The 15048-nt window shown below is 40.5% G+C and overlaps 1 protein-coding gene across 2 annotated transcripts in view; it reads left to right on the top strand.

Annotated features, from left to right (window-relative positions):
- The window catches only part of LOC111571470 (alpha-2-macroglobulin-like protein 1), a 46496-nt gene that overhangs the window by 29033 nt on the left and 2415 nt on the right, over positions 1 to 15048 (top strand). For both annotated transcript variants that reach the window (XM_035950198.2, XM_023274646.3), the window contains exons 24-35: positions 31 to 207; positions 938 to 1019; positions 5246 to 5402; positions 7522 to 7596; positions 7921 to 8086; positions 9304 to 9500; positions 9580 to 9795; positions 11877 to 11995; positions 12623 to 12713; positions 12996 to 13064; positions 14595 to 14700; positions 14868 to 14909. In XM_035950198.2, the coding sequence (XP_035806091.2) occupies positions 31 to 207; positions 938 to 1019; positions 5246 to 5402; positions 7522 to 7596; positions 7921 to 8086; positions 9304 to 9500; positions 9580 to 9795; positions 11877 to 11995; positions 12623 to 12713; positions 12996 to 13064; positions 14595 to 14700; positions 14868 to 14909 (1497 nt within the window). The remainder of the gene's footprint in view (positions 1 to 30; positions 208 to 937; positions 1020 to 5245; positions 5403 to 7521; positions 7597 to 7920; positions 8087 to 9303; positions 9501 to 9579; positions 9796 to 11876; positions 11996 to 12622; positions 12714 to 12995; positions 13065 to 14594; positions 14701 to 14867; positions 14910 to 15048) is intronic.

Below are 15048 nucleotides of genomic sequence, written 5' to 3'. Positions count from 1 at the left end.
GGAATCACTTTTCCCATTTGGTTTCTGCAGGTGATCTGATGGGCCGAGCCATGAAGAACCTAGACAAGCTCCTGGAGATGCCATATGGTTGTGGAGAGCAGAACATGTTGCTGTTTGCTCCCAACATCTTCATCCTCAACTACCTGAAAAGCACTGGTCAGCTGACTCAGAAGATTCTGGACAAGGCAACACATTTCCTGGAGAGCGGTGAGCCTTTTCGACTTTTTTGAGTCAGTTCTAATATGTCTGTGTCCTTTTTAAGATGGGTCTGCTCTGATGAAGTAACAGCTGAAAGCATGACACGCAAAACAAAAAGATGTAAAAGACATAGATTTGAGCAATTCGCTCTTATAAACATCAAAGATTCATCACATGGGTGTTCAGTGGCAATAAATGGGAAGAGTCGTTGAGATCATCTTCAAACGGTGCCACACTTTTTAGTTCAGAGTAGAAAATGAATATCTCTGTGTAAGTGAACCATCGACCTGTCTGCACTCCCTGACTGTTGGGAGTATGATTCTTATGGTAATATGCAGACCATAAGAATCATACTCCCAACAATCTTTATTATAGTAGACAGTGGAGAGAGACAGGAAAGTAGGGAGAAGAATGGGGGAAGACCTGCAACAAAGTGCCATGGGCTGGATTTGAACCTATGACCGCTGCGTTGGGTACTATAGCCCTGTTTATGGGTCACCCACTCAGCCAGATGAGCTACTAGGATGCCCTTCATCTGGGGGTTTTACCTCAAACATGCCTCAGTCTGCGAGAACAATTCTAGCTTTATGCACCACTAGTTTCAATAATTTATGGTAAACCAGACGTAGAATACAATATGTGTTTTGTGCAAGTAAATAAATGTAAATGTACTGGCGGGGTGAAAGGGGCATTATTTTACTAAACCTGCTGGTGTTGATCCTGTGTCTGTGTGTTGTAGGATATCAGAGGGAGCTCACCTACAAGCACGACGACGGTTCCTACAGCGCCTTTGGAAAGAGTGACGCGTCTGGAAACACCTGGTCAGTAACGTTACTGAAACACTCAGTAATAAGATGAGTAAAAATTCAGTAATAAGTTTGAAAGTTCCTTTATCTGAACATACAGCAGCTTGTTATTAGGCAGTTGTAATCAGTGCTGTTGCACTAATAGTTTAACTGATAACATTTGTTGTCATATTTAATATTTTTTATAGTAATGACAGTTGCAGTCATGTATTATATTAGTTTTATTACTCCGTCAAGGAACAGCTGAGTTATGTGACGATCGGCATACATTTGTCCATGTGTTTGTTAGCAACATTACTCAAAAACAGATTTGGATTAAATTTTAAGGGAAGGTCAGAAATAACACAAGGACCAAGTGATTAGATTTTGGCAGTGATGCGGCTTATAGTGTGGGTCCACGGATTTGACTAAAAAGTGGTTAAAAATTACTCAAAATTTGTCCAAAATGACAAAACCTGTCCACATTGACTAAGAAATGACTTGAAATCTGTCCAGAATAACTTTAAAAATGGTTAAAAACGACTCAAAATTGGTCAGAAATGCCTCAGTTGGGGGTAAAGAAGCAATGCAGAGTACTGTGCTCTCTGAGTACTTTTCTTGTTACATTTTAGTTCTTTTAAATAATTTTCAAAATAAAACATTTATTTTGAGAGCTTATATAATGTATTTAGATTTGATAAGAAGGTCAAATGCAAATAAAATTTGATGTGTAACTATTGTGTAAACTGAGAAAGAACCAGAACACCCCCACCACTGTCTCTGTTGTGTTCACTTTATGTACACACCTGTCAACAACAACATTTTTGATGACCTATAAATATCAGAATTCTAAGGAATATATTCATGATGATATAACTCATGGTATACTGCAGTTGCATCAGCTGTTATAAAAGCATTTAAAACATTTATCTCGAGCTTTGCCGTTGAACTAAATATTTTCAGCTCAAATCTCACACTTCGTGTGACGAGAGAACAAAGATGACACGCAGACACAGTGGGAGGTAGACGCACACACACAGTGTGTCCTCTCTGCTGTTTGGCACCAGCAAGCATCCTAATAATTTACTTTATGAGGAACCTGCCAGAAAATATTAATATTTTCATTTAATGGGCTTAAAGCACAGTGCCTCAGGGGATTTAACAAACCTTCTGCTGTTTTGATAGGGTGCTGGGCAGTTTGGCAGTTGGTGAGTGTGTGTGTGGGTGTGTGTTTGTGGTTAGCAGAAACTAGGACTCTCAAGTGTTCGCTTGCATTACAATTCCAGCAGAAGACTGGATGAAACTGTCAAAATCACTGAAAAGAACACATCACTTTTACTGAAGGCAGTCATGTAGAACCTTAGAACTTTCACACAAGTTTGAACAAATATATACATTTGAATTTAAAGCTGCCCTATTAAATATTTTCTACATGAACAAGGGCTCACAGGACTGTGTGTAATGTGAAAGGAGTTGCTTAAATAGACAAACCGACATAGAATTATCAGCCAGTTCTGCAGTTCCTCTCGCTGCTACAGAGCTTTTAAGCCTCTTAAATCATTGTTTTGGTTTTATTGGCCACAAACTCAACTCACCAACCCTGTTTTCAGACGCAGTAGGAAGCAGCAACGATATTGTGATGAACCTGCTGCTCTCTACCTGCCCAGCATCAAACTGCAGACACAGTTAGCAGGTAGCTGGTGAACACAGTGGAGCCCAAACAGACAGCAGCTTCAGGATACATTATAGACATTATCGTTTTTATTTATTTATTTTTATTGCTGTGTTCTAAGTATACAAAAATCATTGATGCAACTTTGAAAGAGCATTACATACTGACAAACACACTCACATTATCAACTCTACAGGACATTATCACAGTAATATTTATAATTACTAGACAGATAGAGAGATAGATACTTTATTAATCCCTATGGAGCAGGGGTGTCAAACTCATTTCAGTTCAGGGGCCACATTCAGCCCAATTTGTCCCAAGTGGACCAGTAAAATCACAGCATAATAACCTAATTACCACAACTCCAAATGTTTCCCTTTGTTGTAGTGCAAAAAAGTGCATTCTGACAAAAAAAATGCAAAAAAACAACACAAAAACAAGACAAAATATTACAAAAATGAGACACAAAATGAGACAAGTGACACAAGCAAAACAAAAAAATAGACAAAAATTAGACAAAAAAGTTACAAAGCATCAAAAAATGGACACAAATGAGACAAATGACAAAAAAGAAAGACAATGACAGAAAAATAGACAAAAAAACACAAGTGAGACAAAAAGGAAACCCAAAACAACAAAAACGTGAGACAAACAACAAATATCAGACAAAAAAAAACCCCAACAAAATAAGCCAGTATCACAAAAATGAGACACAAAATGACAAAAGAGCATCAAGCAGTCTAGTATTTCACTTTATGATCAAAACAACTTGTCATGGTCTAGAAATTATTTTAAATTTATAGTTTTACAAATTTACAATCTGCAGTTAATGTCTTCTCTGTAATTTTTATGCTTTGCAATGTCATCCTGGACCCTTTGGCGAGCCAGTTTTGGTCCTTAGGCCAGATGTTTGACACCCCTGCTATAAAGCATTTCAGTGTTTGTAATAAGAAAGCTGTAATATTCCCAACGTATACTACATGCAGCCCAGCACCAAACAGCAGAGAAATCCAATTAAAGTATGTAGTAGCTAAAGAGTTAAATATTATTCTTGTGAACTGGTGGAGACCAAACCAGAGCCACAAAGAAAATGAGTCAGCAATTTAGTGTATTCTGGTGGACACAAATAAATGCTAATGTGGCTTTGCGTGTGCTGGATGTTCGCTTGCTCCACACTGAACCCTGTAACCCAATAATAACTCAGTGTTATACTTATATATTGTTGTACTCCCCACAAGTGGCCAAAACATGAATGGCCAAGTACTGCAAGTTTTTGTAATTTTTGGTTGAATTTAAGATAAGAGGAGTCGATCCTGAACTACAGGGTGTCCCCAAAGTCTGTACATATAGGAAATCTCATTAATTATAATGTTTTTGCCTCCGCAGATTAAATATGGCTTTGTCAAAAGAAGAAAGAGTTGAACTGTTACTTCTCAGTGGACGTGAAGGATGGACATATGGAAAGACAAGGTTAGGGTTAGGGATGTGATTTTTTGAGGGGGGCTAGCATGAATTTTAGCCATGACCAGTTCTTTAGTTTGGGCTGATACATTTGGTCGTCCATGACGCCGCTCATTTCTTTAAACTTTTTAACCATCTTCACCCCGTGGAAAAGCCAAGTGGAATCCTCCTTGGATCACGTGCATTAAATTCATCTGCTATCTATCCATATGTCCATCAATATGTAGTTAATGAGATTTTCTATGTGTCCAGACTTTAGGCCACATCTGCATTCATCATAGTCAATGCAATCAGTGTACTGGAATCAGATATGTCTGTAACTGGGTCCCTTAAGGCCTAGTTGAGATGTATACTGACGTTTTAAGTTTTTTCTGTGTTTTGGCCTTTTGTTTATATGCAAACACACTTTGAGGTCAGTGAAAATGGACCCTTTAAAAAACTCCCTCCTTGGTGGAGAAATTCTAATAGGTGTGTTTCTCCTTGTAATGTTAGTCTGCACAGTTGGATGCAGTGGTGAGCGCTGGCCAAACAGTAATGCTTGTAACTTTGCTACCAGGACCTGTACATGTTTACACATACATTCTATTAAGAAATAACTCTTCACTGTCAGTCCACACATATAATTTCCCCTCTTTTTAAAGCACTATTGTTGGTAGCCCACTGGAACCAGCACTCAGGCTATTGATTAGCCAGCTTAGGGTTACATCATCACCCGTTGGTTTAATGTGCTCTTAACAACGCTTCAATTGTGTTTTCACATGGACAGAGAATTTCTTTAAAGATAGTGTTTGTGTGATAGGAGTTTTCTGAAAACAAAAGAAGGAAAAACGACTTAGAAATGCCTGTGTGTATGTGAGGACAAGGTCTAAGAAGCACAACGTCTTTCCAGAAGCCCTTTGTTGTCTCTGTGTCTGCTGCAGCTGTCTTTACTCTAGCGTGGCTCAGAGGAATATGACTGCTGTTGTAGATGCAGCTCAGTCCAGACACTCTGAGTTGCTGTGAGATATGCGGCTGTTATGTAATTGTCCTGCAGCTGGGTTCATGTTGGGGTTACCAACACAGGCTCACATGCTTAGATTCGTTTTCTACAAACTGTGTGTGTATTTGTGCGTATGTGACCTCCTAGGCTGACCTCTTTTGTGATGAAGTCCTTTGGCGGTGCGAGACCATACATCTATGTGCAGCCCCAGCACATCAAAGATGCCAGGAGGTGGCTGTCTAAACACCAGCGGCCCGACGGTTGCATCAGATCTGTCGGAAAACTTTTCCACAATGGCATGAAGGTAACGATCAGTTTGAGCATCGGTGTTTTAAAAGAAACTCTCTGGACTTCCCATCTTCAGCTTGTGGTTGTTCTCTGTTCTACATGCTAAATTTCTCCTGCATGACAAAAGAACAGAATTAGCTCAGTGCAAGAAGGGATTTTTATAGAAAAGAATTTTCAAATGCTGTTGATTTAAGCGGAGAGCAGAGAAAGCCTATGGCCTGCAGGCAGACAGCACACACACACAGAGCAGAGGAGAAATCCCTTTGTTAGCCAGTCTCCACCACTCTACAGTATTTCCTGAAGCAGATTAACACCAATCAGCCTTGGCAACTCCGAGTGAGGAACCGATTTGTTTAACCTGTCGTCTTTGCAATTGCTTTTTTTTTCTTTTTCTTAAATGAAGCTCAACACCGTCATAAATTCTCTGCTCTGTAGTCTGCATACTAATAATGTAGATGTTAGCTGAGCAGAAATATCCTGACTGCTCATGGAAATTAGCATTTTTTCTGTGTTTCTGTACGATGCTTGTGTGTCAGTTCAATTAACATCCCTCTGAAATTGTTGATTTACCTCCAAAAATCATCACTGAACATGAACTCTCCCTACTCACTGCTGCTCAGGCACACAGTCTGTAGAACTGTCATCAACACACTGCAGTTTTAAAATGGAAATGCTTTTTTTTTGCCGAAAATGTGTCATACAGCATATAAAATAGTTTATATGGACATGATAACAGGTCAAAACCTTGATTTCTGCTAGAGGGACTCATTAATTAGGAGAACAAGAGTATTACTGTCTCCTATTAATTCTATGTTCTGGCAAAGCCCATGATTTTATTCCAAAGTTTTAGGAAAATTCATTGGAAATTTCATGTAAATGTAGTAATAATGGATTTAGTCAATCCTATGTTTTTCATTTTCATTTAATTTTATTCTTTGGACAGGACAGGGCATATTAATGAACAAACAATTTCAGAAGTTTACACAAGGTTGCCGTAAATAAGCCGGAATTAGCACAAGGCTAATTTCCATCCGTTGTCCCAAACATAAAAGACAAACATACAGGGTTAGAGACGTATAAAAACAATGTAGTAAAACAAAGACAATGATGACAAATCAGAATCAGAATGTCTTTATTGTCATTGTATGATAACAATGGAATTGAAAGTGCAGTCCTTAAAGTGCATAATAAAATAAATAACCTAACAAAAAAAACAACAACATGTAAGACCGTCAATATAAAAACATTCATAAAGAAATATTCGTAAAACATCCAATAAGAGCACTGAGCTGCTGCGTCTCTACACGCCGCCATCTTCCATATATGCTGCATACATACAGAAATGATTTCTGGCTGGGTTGAACCTACCCTAAAGTGCCGTTATTTTAGTAAAGTGCTTTCTGTAGTTAAAGTTCCTGATTTTCTCAATGTTCACAAGTTTGATAGTTAATCAGCCACGCCTTATATTGTCTCTTCAAACTGGCAGAGGCGGAGCTTTCTCTGATAGCTATAGGTAGACTATTCCAGTTTGTTCTACCTTTCAATATATAAGGCATTCTGTGCAAAGGAGAAACTTTACTTCACAATCCCCCCTGGTGGCCGACCTTGTACTAGTTGTAACATTTCTCTTTTTGATAAAATCCCCCGGGGGTGGTGGGCCGTCCCATTCATTGAGTTATATATTAAGCAAGCACTTTAAATGATTGAAAATTCTCATTAAAACCTTTAAGTAGTTTCTTTTTTAGGCCATTTTTGCCTTTGACAGGTTCTAGTTGAGAGACAGACAGGAAAGTAGGGAGAAGAATGGGGTGGAGGGACCTGCAGCAAAGGACTATAGCCCCTGTTCATGGGTCGTCTGCTCAACCAGTTGAGATATCTGGGCAGCCCAACCTTTAAGTATTTTCTTGGACACTGTGTTCCTGTGAGGTGTGTGTATGCTGCAATTAAGGCTGCAGATGTTTCTGGTGGGAAAACGCAATACACACACACACAAAACCGAAAACCAGTACATGAAAAGCCGAAGACCATTCTCATTTTTACCAGTTTGGTGACGCAGAATAGTAAAGTATGAAGTTGTGCTGTAAGTGTGCTGCTGCTTTTCTGACCGTTGTGCCTCGTTCCTGTGTTTCCACCAGGGAGGAGTGAGTGACGACGTGTCCCTGACAGCCTACATCACAGCCGCCCTGCTGGAGCTGGACGCTGACGCCACAGTCAGTCTTTTCCTCTTTGATCAGTCGTCATTTTAGATGCTGATTATTTTCAAATATTGCCTCAGTAAAGTTCATTTTGAATTCTTGGACTGCCAACACCGTTTTAATTTTATGGCAGGAGGTCAAGCTGAAGAGAATGGAATCTACAAATGTGAAATTGAATCATTTGTGCACTCTGATTTCTGTTTTATTATAAGATAATGGAAGAAGCTTCAGAATTGATTTTCAAAAGGTTGCTTTGCTAAACAACTTCTTAAGTGTTCAAAGTCTGCACACAGCTTAATTTACTGTATCTGTTGTGGCACTTTGCCTGGTTTGTATTAGGACCCCGTGGTACAGAACTGCCTGAGCTGTCTGAAGGCAGCAGTGGCCGGCCAGCTGGACAACCTATACACCACCGCCCTGCTGTCCTACACCTTCACACTGGCTGGAGACCAGGACATGAGGAGCAAACTCATCACCACCCTGCACCAGAAGTCTAACACACAGGGTACGACTGTGAAGATATCTTCTGGACTGGTGTGATGTCCGGAAGACCAGACTACAGTCCTGGCCTTTGTTAGATCTTCCTGAATAAGATGAAGTCAGAGATTTTTTTTTAAGGGGGACCTGAGAAAAGACAGTCACAGTATTCTAATGTGCTGGAAATGAGAGCATGGATGAGTGGATCTGATGGTGCCCTGCCTGGACATGAATATTCAGAGTCAGGCTGTTTTTTGAGATCAAAGACATCAGACTTTGTAACTGATTTGACGTGGCTTTAAATATTAACTACACCAGGATTTCTGACTTGGTTCTTGGTTTCCAGAGATAGAGTCGAGATGAGCACTAACTCTCAGTCTTCTTCCTTTCTGAGTTGAGACATTTATGTGTAGACAGTTCAGGCACATCCGATCTATAAATTGTTGGCTTCTTTTGCAGAGGAAGGCTTTGATCACTTAGTGGCGGAGCTCCTGCAAGTCAGTTTGGTGTCATTTCTACAATTATACGGTAGTTGATGTTATTAATTTGTATACTGTGGAGCATGTAAACCATAAAAATTAGAGGACCAATGATTGAGCCTTGGGGAACACCACACATCTCATGGGTCTGCTCAGATATATAATCACTGCCTGAGACAAAAGCATTTTATGGTCAACACTTGGATCTAATAAGACTAGAACTAGAATTCTCCTGAATCAGTTTCTAAATGAATCTCATTTTAATGAGAGCTCTGTCTGTCCTGGGTTTGACTAAAACAATTCAGTGGAAATAACTTTATTGAAATAGGTGCTAAATTAGACTGATAGTTTCATCACAAATCCTGAAAGATTGAAGTTGTAGTAGTAGAAGTTCTGAAATGGGATATTCTAAATTGTGAATGAATAGTAGAAAGATTTTTTTTTTTCATTTTTTCATAGATTAAAAGCCTGGATGTCAATGATGAAGTGTAAGCATTGAATGTCGTCAAGACATAAGTTGAAGAGAAACGTGGATACAGCTAAAATGTCATTTGAAGAGCAAAAAGTACTTGAAATGTCAGTTGACAGGCTTGCGGTAAAAGCAGTTCAAGTGGATCCCATCTAAAACTAAAACATTAAAACACCCCGTGTACCATAATTTACAGCTTGGCTATAGTCCTACATGTGTCCATTAATTTGACTAAAGTGCACAGAGGCAGTCTTTGCTAATCTTTTTAATGTGTTCCTCTCTTACCCTGACTGACAGGAGGCACCCGTCACTGGGAGAGAGCTGGAGCTTCCAAGAAAGTCCTGGACTCTCTGGAGGTAGAGATAACTTCCTATGTGCTGCTGGCTCTGCTGTCTGGTCCAGCCATGCCAGACTTCGGATTGGACTACTCCTCCGGTATCGTCCGCTGGCTCACTCAGCAGCAGAACCCTTACGGTGGTTTCGCTTCCACACAGGTAGGACAGAGAACACACATTTACTCGTTATGGAGGACTCTGAACCGACCCCAAAACATGTAACCTCTGTGCTCCTCAGGACACTGTGGTGGCCCTGCAGGCGCTGGCTAAGTACGGCGCTGCCACCTACAGTCCGGAGGGCAGCACTACGGTGACGGTGACATCTTTAGGAGGCCTGAACAAAGAGTTCACGGTGGATCAGAGCAACAGGCTGCTGTACCAGGAGGAGAAGCTGAGCGAGGTGCCCGGAGAGTACACAATCAAAGCCCAGGGACAGAGCTGTGTGCTGGCACAGGTACCTCCATCCCTACATGATCCATACATGACCAGTACAACATGTGAGGGAGCAACATGTGAATGAAATGAAACAGGATGTTAACGGAGAAACATAGCAATTAGCAAGATGAGTGGGCAGATGCATTAAACACTGACTCACATCCGTGTACTAGTGATGTCTGCTCTGCCTGTTATTACATAGAGAGCTTCTTATTTTACCAAATGCTGCCTTTTTACTTTCATGTCTGAGACACAGTACATAAAATGTTTGCATTTTTTAATGCACTTTCTGTAAAATCACACCAAATGTGGAATAGGAAGATTTGCACGTGTCAAAAGTCCGGTTTATAGCTGCCACCCACCAGGCACACCATAATATTTACAGTAAATATGTACTATTCTAAATAAATTTTTCCACTTTGAGTCTTACAGACGAGAAGTTTTCCTACAGCTGAGCTAAAAACAGCAGCTGCACAGTGCTACTGGCAGGGCTGCGAGATAAGAGTTAAACAGCAGTAAAGCATAGAAACGTATTTGGTGGCAACATTTTTTATACATTAAAATTTCTCATTCTAATTTAATAAATATCTGTAATATGTGTTGTATTGATGTGCGATCATTTGAATTTCAGTGACATCAAGTAGTCAAACTTCAGAGTTACCTCTGAATGCTCTAATACAGTTCAATGGTCAGCTATCTTTTGTTTTTCCTCAGACCTTTATATTTTAATTATTCAAATGACAAACCATTATTAAACCTAAATATTATTGTTATTTTGCCAAGGAATGTGGTGGAGTTATGTGACAATCAGTGTACGTTTGTCTATCTGCTTGCAACATTACTCTAAAACAGATTTGGGTGAAATTTTCAGGGAAGGTCAGAAATGACACAAGGACCAAGTGATTAGATTTTGGCAGTTATGCAGCTTATAGTCTGGATCCATGGATTTGTTAAAGATTTCTGTATCATTGTGAGATAGCAGCACGGCGTCCCTGTATCCATGACAACAAGTGAACGCTACATCAGCTGCCTGATGACGATCACATGATTGTGATCCTACTACAAATTCAACGCTGTGGACTTATCAGGACTTATCTGTCAGAAATGATACGACGACTGAGCAGCCTTAGTGGAGTACTGCTCTCTGAGTGCTTTTCTTGTTATTCTGATTCACGGAGGACATAAATGCAGTTAGAAAAGAAACGTAACCAGACATGTTATCAGGATTGTAGTCATTTTTACCCATCTGCTTTCTTTCTGTTGGCTGAGTAGAAGTCTTTGTCGGTTTAAATAGGCTTAATTATTTAACAGAACATGATATGGATGCAGACATTTAGGCTGTGTGTGGGATAAAACAACTGCACAGTCAAACAGCCACTTAATATTTAGGCTACTTCACAATGTAAAACATGATCAAAATGAGGTACCTCCATGAGATTATACCGACATCTTACTTGTTTGAACAATGTTTTTATATTTCATCTTAAGCTGCTGCCACATGCCCTTCTCCCCCACTGCATTGCACCTAAATGAAATAACTTAATAGTCTACTATTCAAACAGTTTTCCTGTAATATTATTGTGATTTAAACTTAGACATTGACCCAGGCCGTCTCCCTCTCTTTTGCAGCTGCAGGTGTTGCACTTCTTTCTAAACCCGTGTTCAAATTCGCCATATGAGCGCATTAAGATTTCCAATTCAAGTGGGGTGAAAAACGCAGCCCTCTGCTTCCCCGTTGCCATGGTGACTCGTCCAATCGCCGCTCCATTGATACTAGCTTTTTACAGTTGTGGTGCACGCCCTTAACTCCAGGTGAAAGTACTCTGAGTTGACTAAACCAACTCAAACCAGCTGTTCTGGAACTGGAAACTCAGAGTTTTCTGTCTCAGAGTAGATCAACTCAGAGTTCAGGGTTTCACTCAGAGTTTGTTGAACCTGCTTTGTGAAACAGACCCCAGGTCCTGCTGATGTTCTGTTGATTTGCTCTGGATGTTCAGCAGAAAGACCAGACGTTTTTAACTCCGTGTATCCGGCTGAACTTGCTGCACGCTTGTGTTTGTCACTGTGAACAGATGAGTGTGATGTCCTGTCTCTGTGCAGATCTCCATGCACTACAACATCCCCCCTCCAGCCGACTTCTCTGCCTTCAACATCTCCACCAACACCATGGCTAAATGTAACATCAGCAGGCCGCAGCTCATCCTCTTTGTGCATGTCAGGTACTCCGCATTTCTGTTGGATTAGCTATGGTATGTACAATATCTTGTTAGCAGTTTTCCTGGCTTAAGTGCGGAATATCTGGTCAAGCTGCAAATACAACACAACACAAAGGAGGAAATAGTTCAGCTTGGATGTAAATTCTGGCTTTGAACTTTGAAAGGACCTTAATGTAAAGCTGCCTGTGTAGGTTTGCATTAGAGTTGTGGTCACACCAGCTAAACCTCATTGATACAAATGTACAATTTTGGTTGTTTTACTTTTTCACAATTGTTCTTAATGGCAAACTTTTTTCTAAAATGGGGACATTTCAGTGTAACACTTGAAGCTTTTAGATGTCTGAGATGTTCATTTAGATTAAGGCTTGTTTTTAGCATCTCAAAATATTCTTTAAAATGTGTTAAAAAAGCAGTTTGTGTACACAGCAGGAAAGAAATGTTTGAAACGTCTCGCTGTCGTGCAGATAAAACTGAGCACAACAGAGTGCAGGAATCACATTCTGAGATATTAATATGGCATTTTTTAGAATATTGAATATTACCATGACATCTGCAGAACTGTGAAGAAGGAACACACATGGTGAAAACTGTCTGAGTGTCGCGTTGTGTGTGTGTGTGTGGCTGTTGCAGATACCAGGGCAGGAGAGAGGAAACAAACATGGTCATCATCAGTATCAAACTGCTGTCTGGATACATTCTGGATAAGAGCTCCCTCTCACTGGTCAGTTTATCACCTCCTCACTCAACCCACAGCTGTTCCCTCCACATGTTGCTTGTTCATTTATGCTGATGGCAGTGTGTGTGTGTGTGTGTGTGTGTGTGTGTGTGTGTGTGTGTGTGTGTGTGTGTGTGTGTGTGTGTGTGTGTGTGTGTGTGTGTGTGTGTGTGTGTGTGTGTGCGTGTGCGTGTGCGTGTGCGTGTGCGTGTGCGTGTGCGTGTGCGTGTGCGTGTGCGTGTGCGTGTGCGTGTGCGTGTGCGTGTGCGTGCGTGTGCGCTGTCATAGCTGCAGAGAGATCGCTCAGTGAAGCGCGTGGACCTGGACGAAGGATTCATCAACATCTACTTAGACGGGGTAGGAGACACTGAGCCGCTGTGTGTTTGATGATAGATCTGTAAAATAATGCTCACAACCAGCAGCTGCTATGTTAACAAATGCATTTACTCGAGCTGGGACTTAAACGCTTTAATGCTGATGAATTATTTACAGAAAAAATAATGGGTTAAAAAAAATAATAACACATTTAATTGCACCTTTCTCAGTTCCCTTATTTCTGGCACACTGGGAACACTGATGCACACTCCAGTCCAGTAGGTGGCGATAATGAACCTAAAGTCTGTTTTCCAGCCATGAAGAAGATGCACAGGAAGCACCATAGACTGTATTATAAAGACTCATTATACAGTCTATGGGACGCACTGATTGACGTCAGCACAGGAAAGTGTGGTGAACAGTGAAGGAAGACCAGACTGAATTGAACCTGTTGTGCAGAAAATTCTGTTTTCTCGATGAGTGATGCCCAGATAGATCAGCTGGTTGAGCAGGCGACCCATAAACAGGAGCTATAGTCCCTGACGCAGCGGTCATGGGTTCAAATCCAGCCCATGGCTATTTACTGCGTGTCATTCCTCCACTCTTCTACCCACGTTTCCTGTCTCTCTTTCCACTGCCCTATACATAATAAAAGACAAAAGTATAACTTTAAAAAAAAAAAATAGTTAGAAAATCTTCCGGAGGGCAGCTTGGATAAAGGTGTGGTTGTGTGAAATTGTGCAACAAAGAGTTTTCTGATCACCGCAGCACTTCAAGCCAATGGTATCGCCTCAATATAAAACATGTTGCTGTTAGCACCGGAGCTAACGTTAGCTACGACAGTCCTGGTACCGGCAAACTCAACGTGCAATTAATGTGATTATATTCAACATTCATAACTTTTGTAAACTCAAGCACTTTCAATGTCTGGGAAAGTGGTCTATTATGGGATGGCTATACCGATTGCCTGTAGGCTAGAAATGTTACACTTGACCAAAATGCACAGACAAATCTAAAAAAAACAAACATTTTTGTTGTTTTAAGTTCATGTATGCTACTGTCCAAAAGTTTAGGGTCACCCAGACAATTTCATGTTTTCCATGAAAACTCACACTTTTATTCATGTGCTAACATAACTGCACAAGGGTTTTCTAATCATCAATTAGCCTTTCAACACCATTAGCTAACACAATGTAGCATTAGAACACAGGAGTGATGGTTGCTGGAAATGTTCCTCTGTACCCCTATGGAGATATAGTTGCCTTTTTTTTCTAGCAAATAATTCTGGGAAGTACTGACAGAAATGTAATGTTAATGATAGAAATGCCAGTAAAATGAACTCAGGCCTTATAGTTTCTACTGATCGTTCACTAAAACATTATTTTACTGTATCTGAATTTGAGGGAACTCTGCAGAAACCCTGGGTGTAGATCACTGCAGAACAGACTCAGACAGAAACAAACAAGATGCATTAAGATGGACAGTTTCTGTTTTGGTGAAATAACAGCCCAGGGTTTCCATGGTGTTGTTTGTGGCTGTTTAGATGGTAATAAGGTGTTTGTGTTTTTGCAGCTGAAGAAGGCGGAGACGCAGATATACAGTGTGACTCTGGAGGAGGATCAGCCTGTCAGGAACCTGAAACCAGCTGTGGTTAAAGTCTATGATTACTACCAGACAAGTAAGAGCCTCCAATCATTCTGATCTTAACTCCAAGCAAAGGGAGCTGCTCCTATTAGCACTGACTCAGATGCAGTTTATTGTTTCCCTCCTCTGCTCTCATCACTGCTGTTACTTTGGTTTGCACTTTCTCTTCAGCTCTGACATGTTTTTTTTCTCATGTTTCAGGCGATGAGGCGGTCACCGACTACACATCCGCTTGTGCAGAGAGTACGTAACAGTTCCTGAGCTTTGTGTTCATCCTTCATCCACTGCAGCTTATTATTTTTGTGCCACATTTAGTACAAAGCCTCGCAGGCTTTCATTCCACTGTTCTGTGTAGAACCGAGGCACTAATCATGATGGGAAA

The sequence above is a fragment of the Amphiprion ocellaris genome, chromosome 7 (assembly GCF_022539595.1).
Source record: "Amphiprion ocellaris isolate individual 3 ecotype Okinawa chromosome 7, ASM2253959v1, whole genome shotgun sequence".
NCBI classification, from domain to species: domain Eukaryota; kingdom Metazoa; phylum Chordata; class Actinopteri; family Pomacentridae; genus Amphiprion; species Amphiprion ocellaris.
Note: the sequence above shows the minus strand (reverse complement) of the source record. Positions and strands in the feature narration are given on the sequence as shown.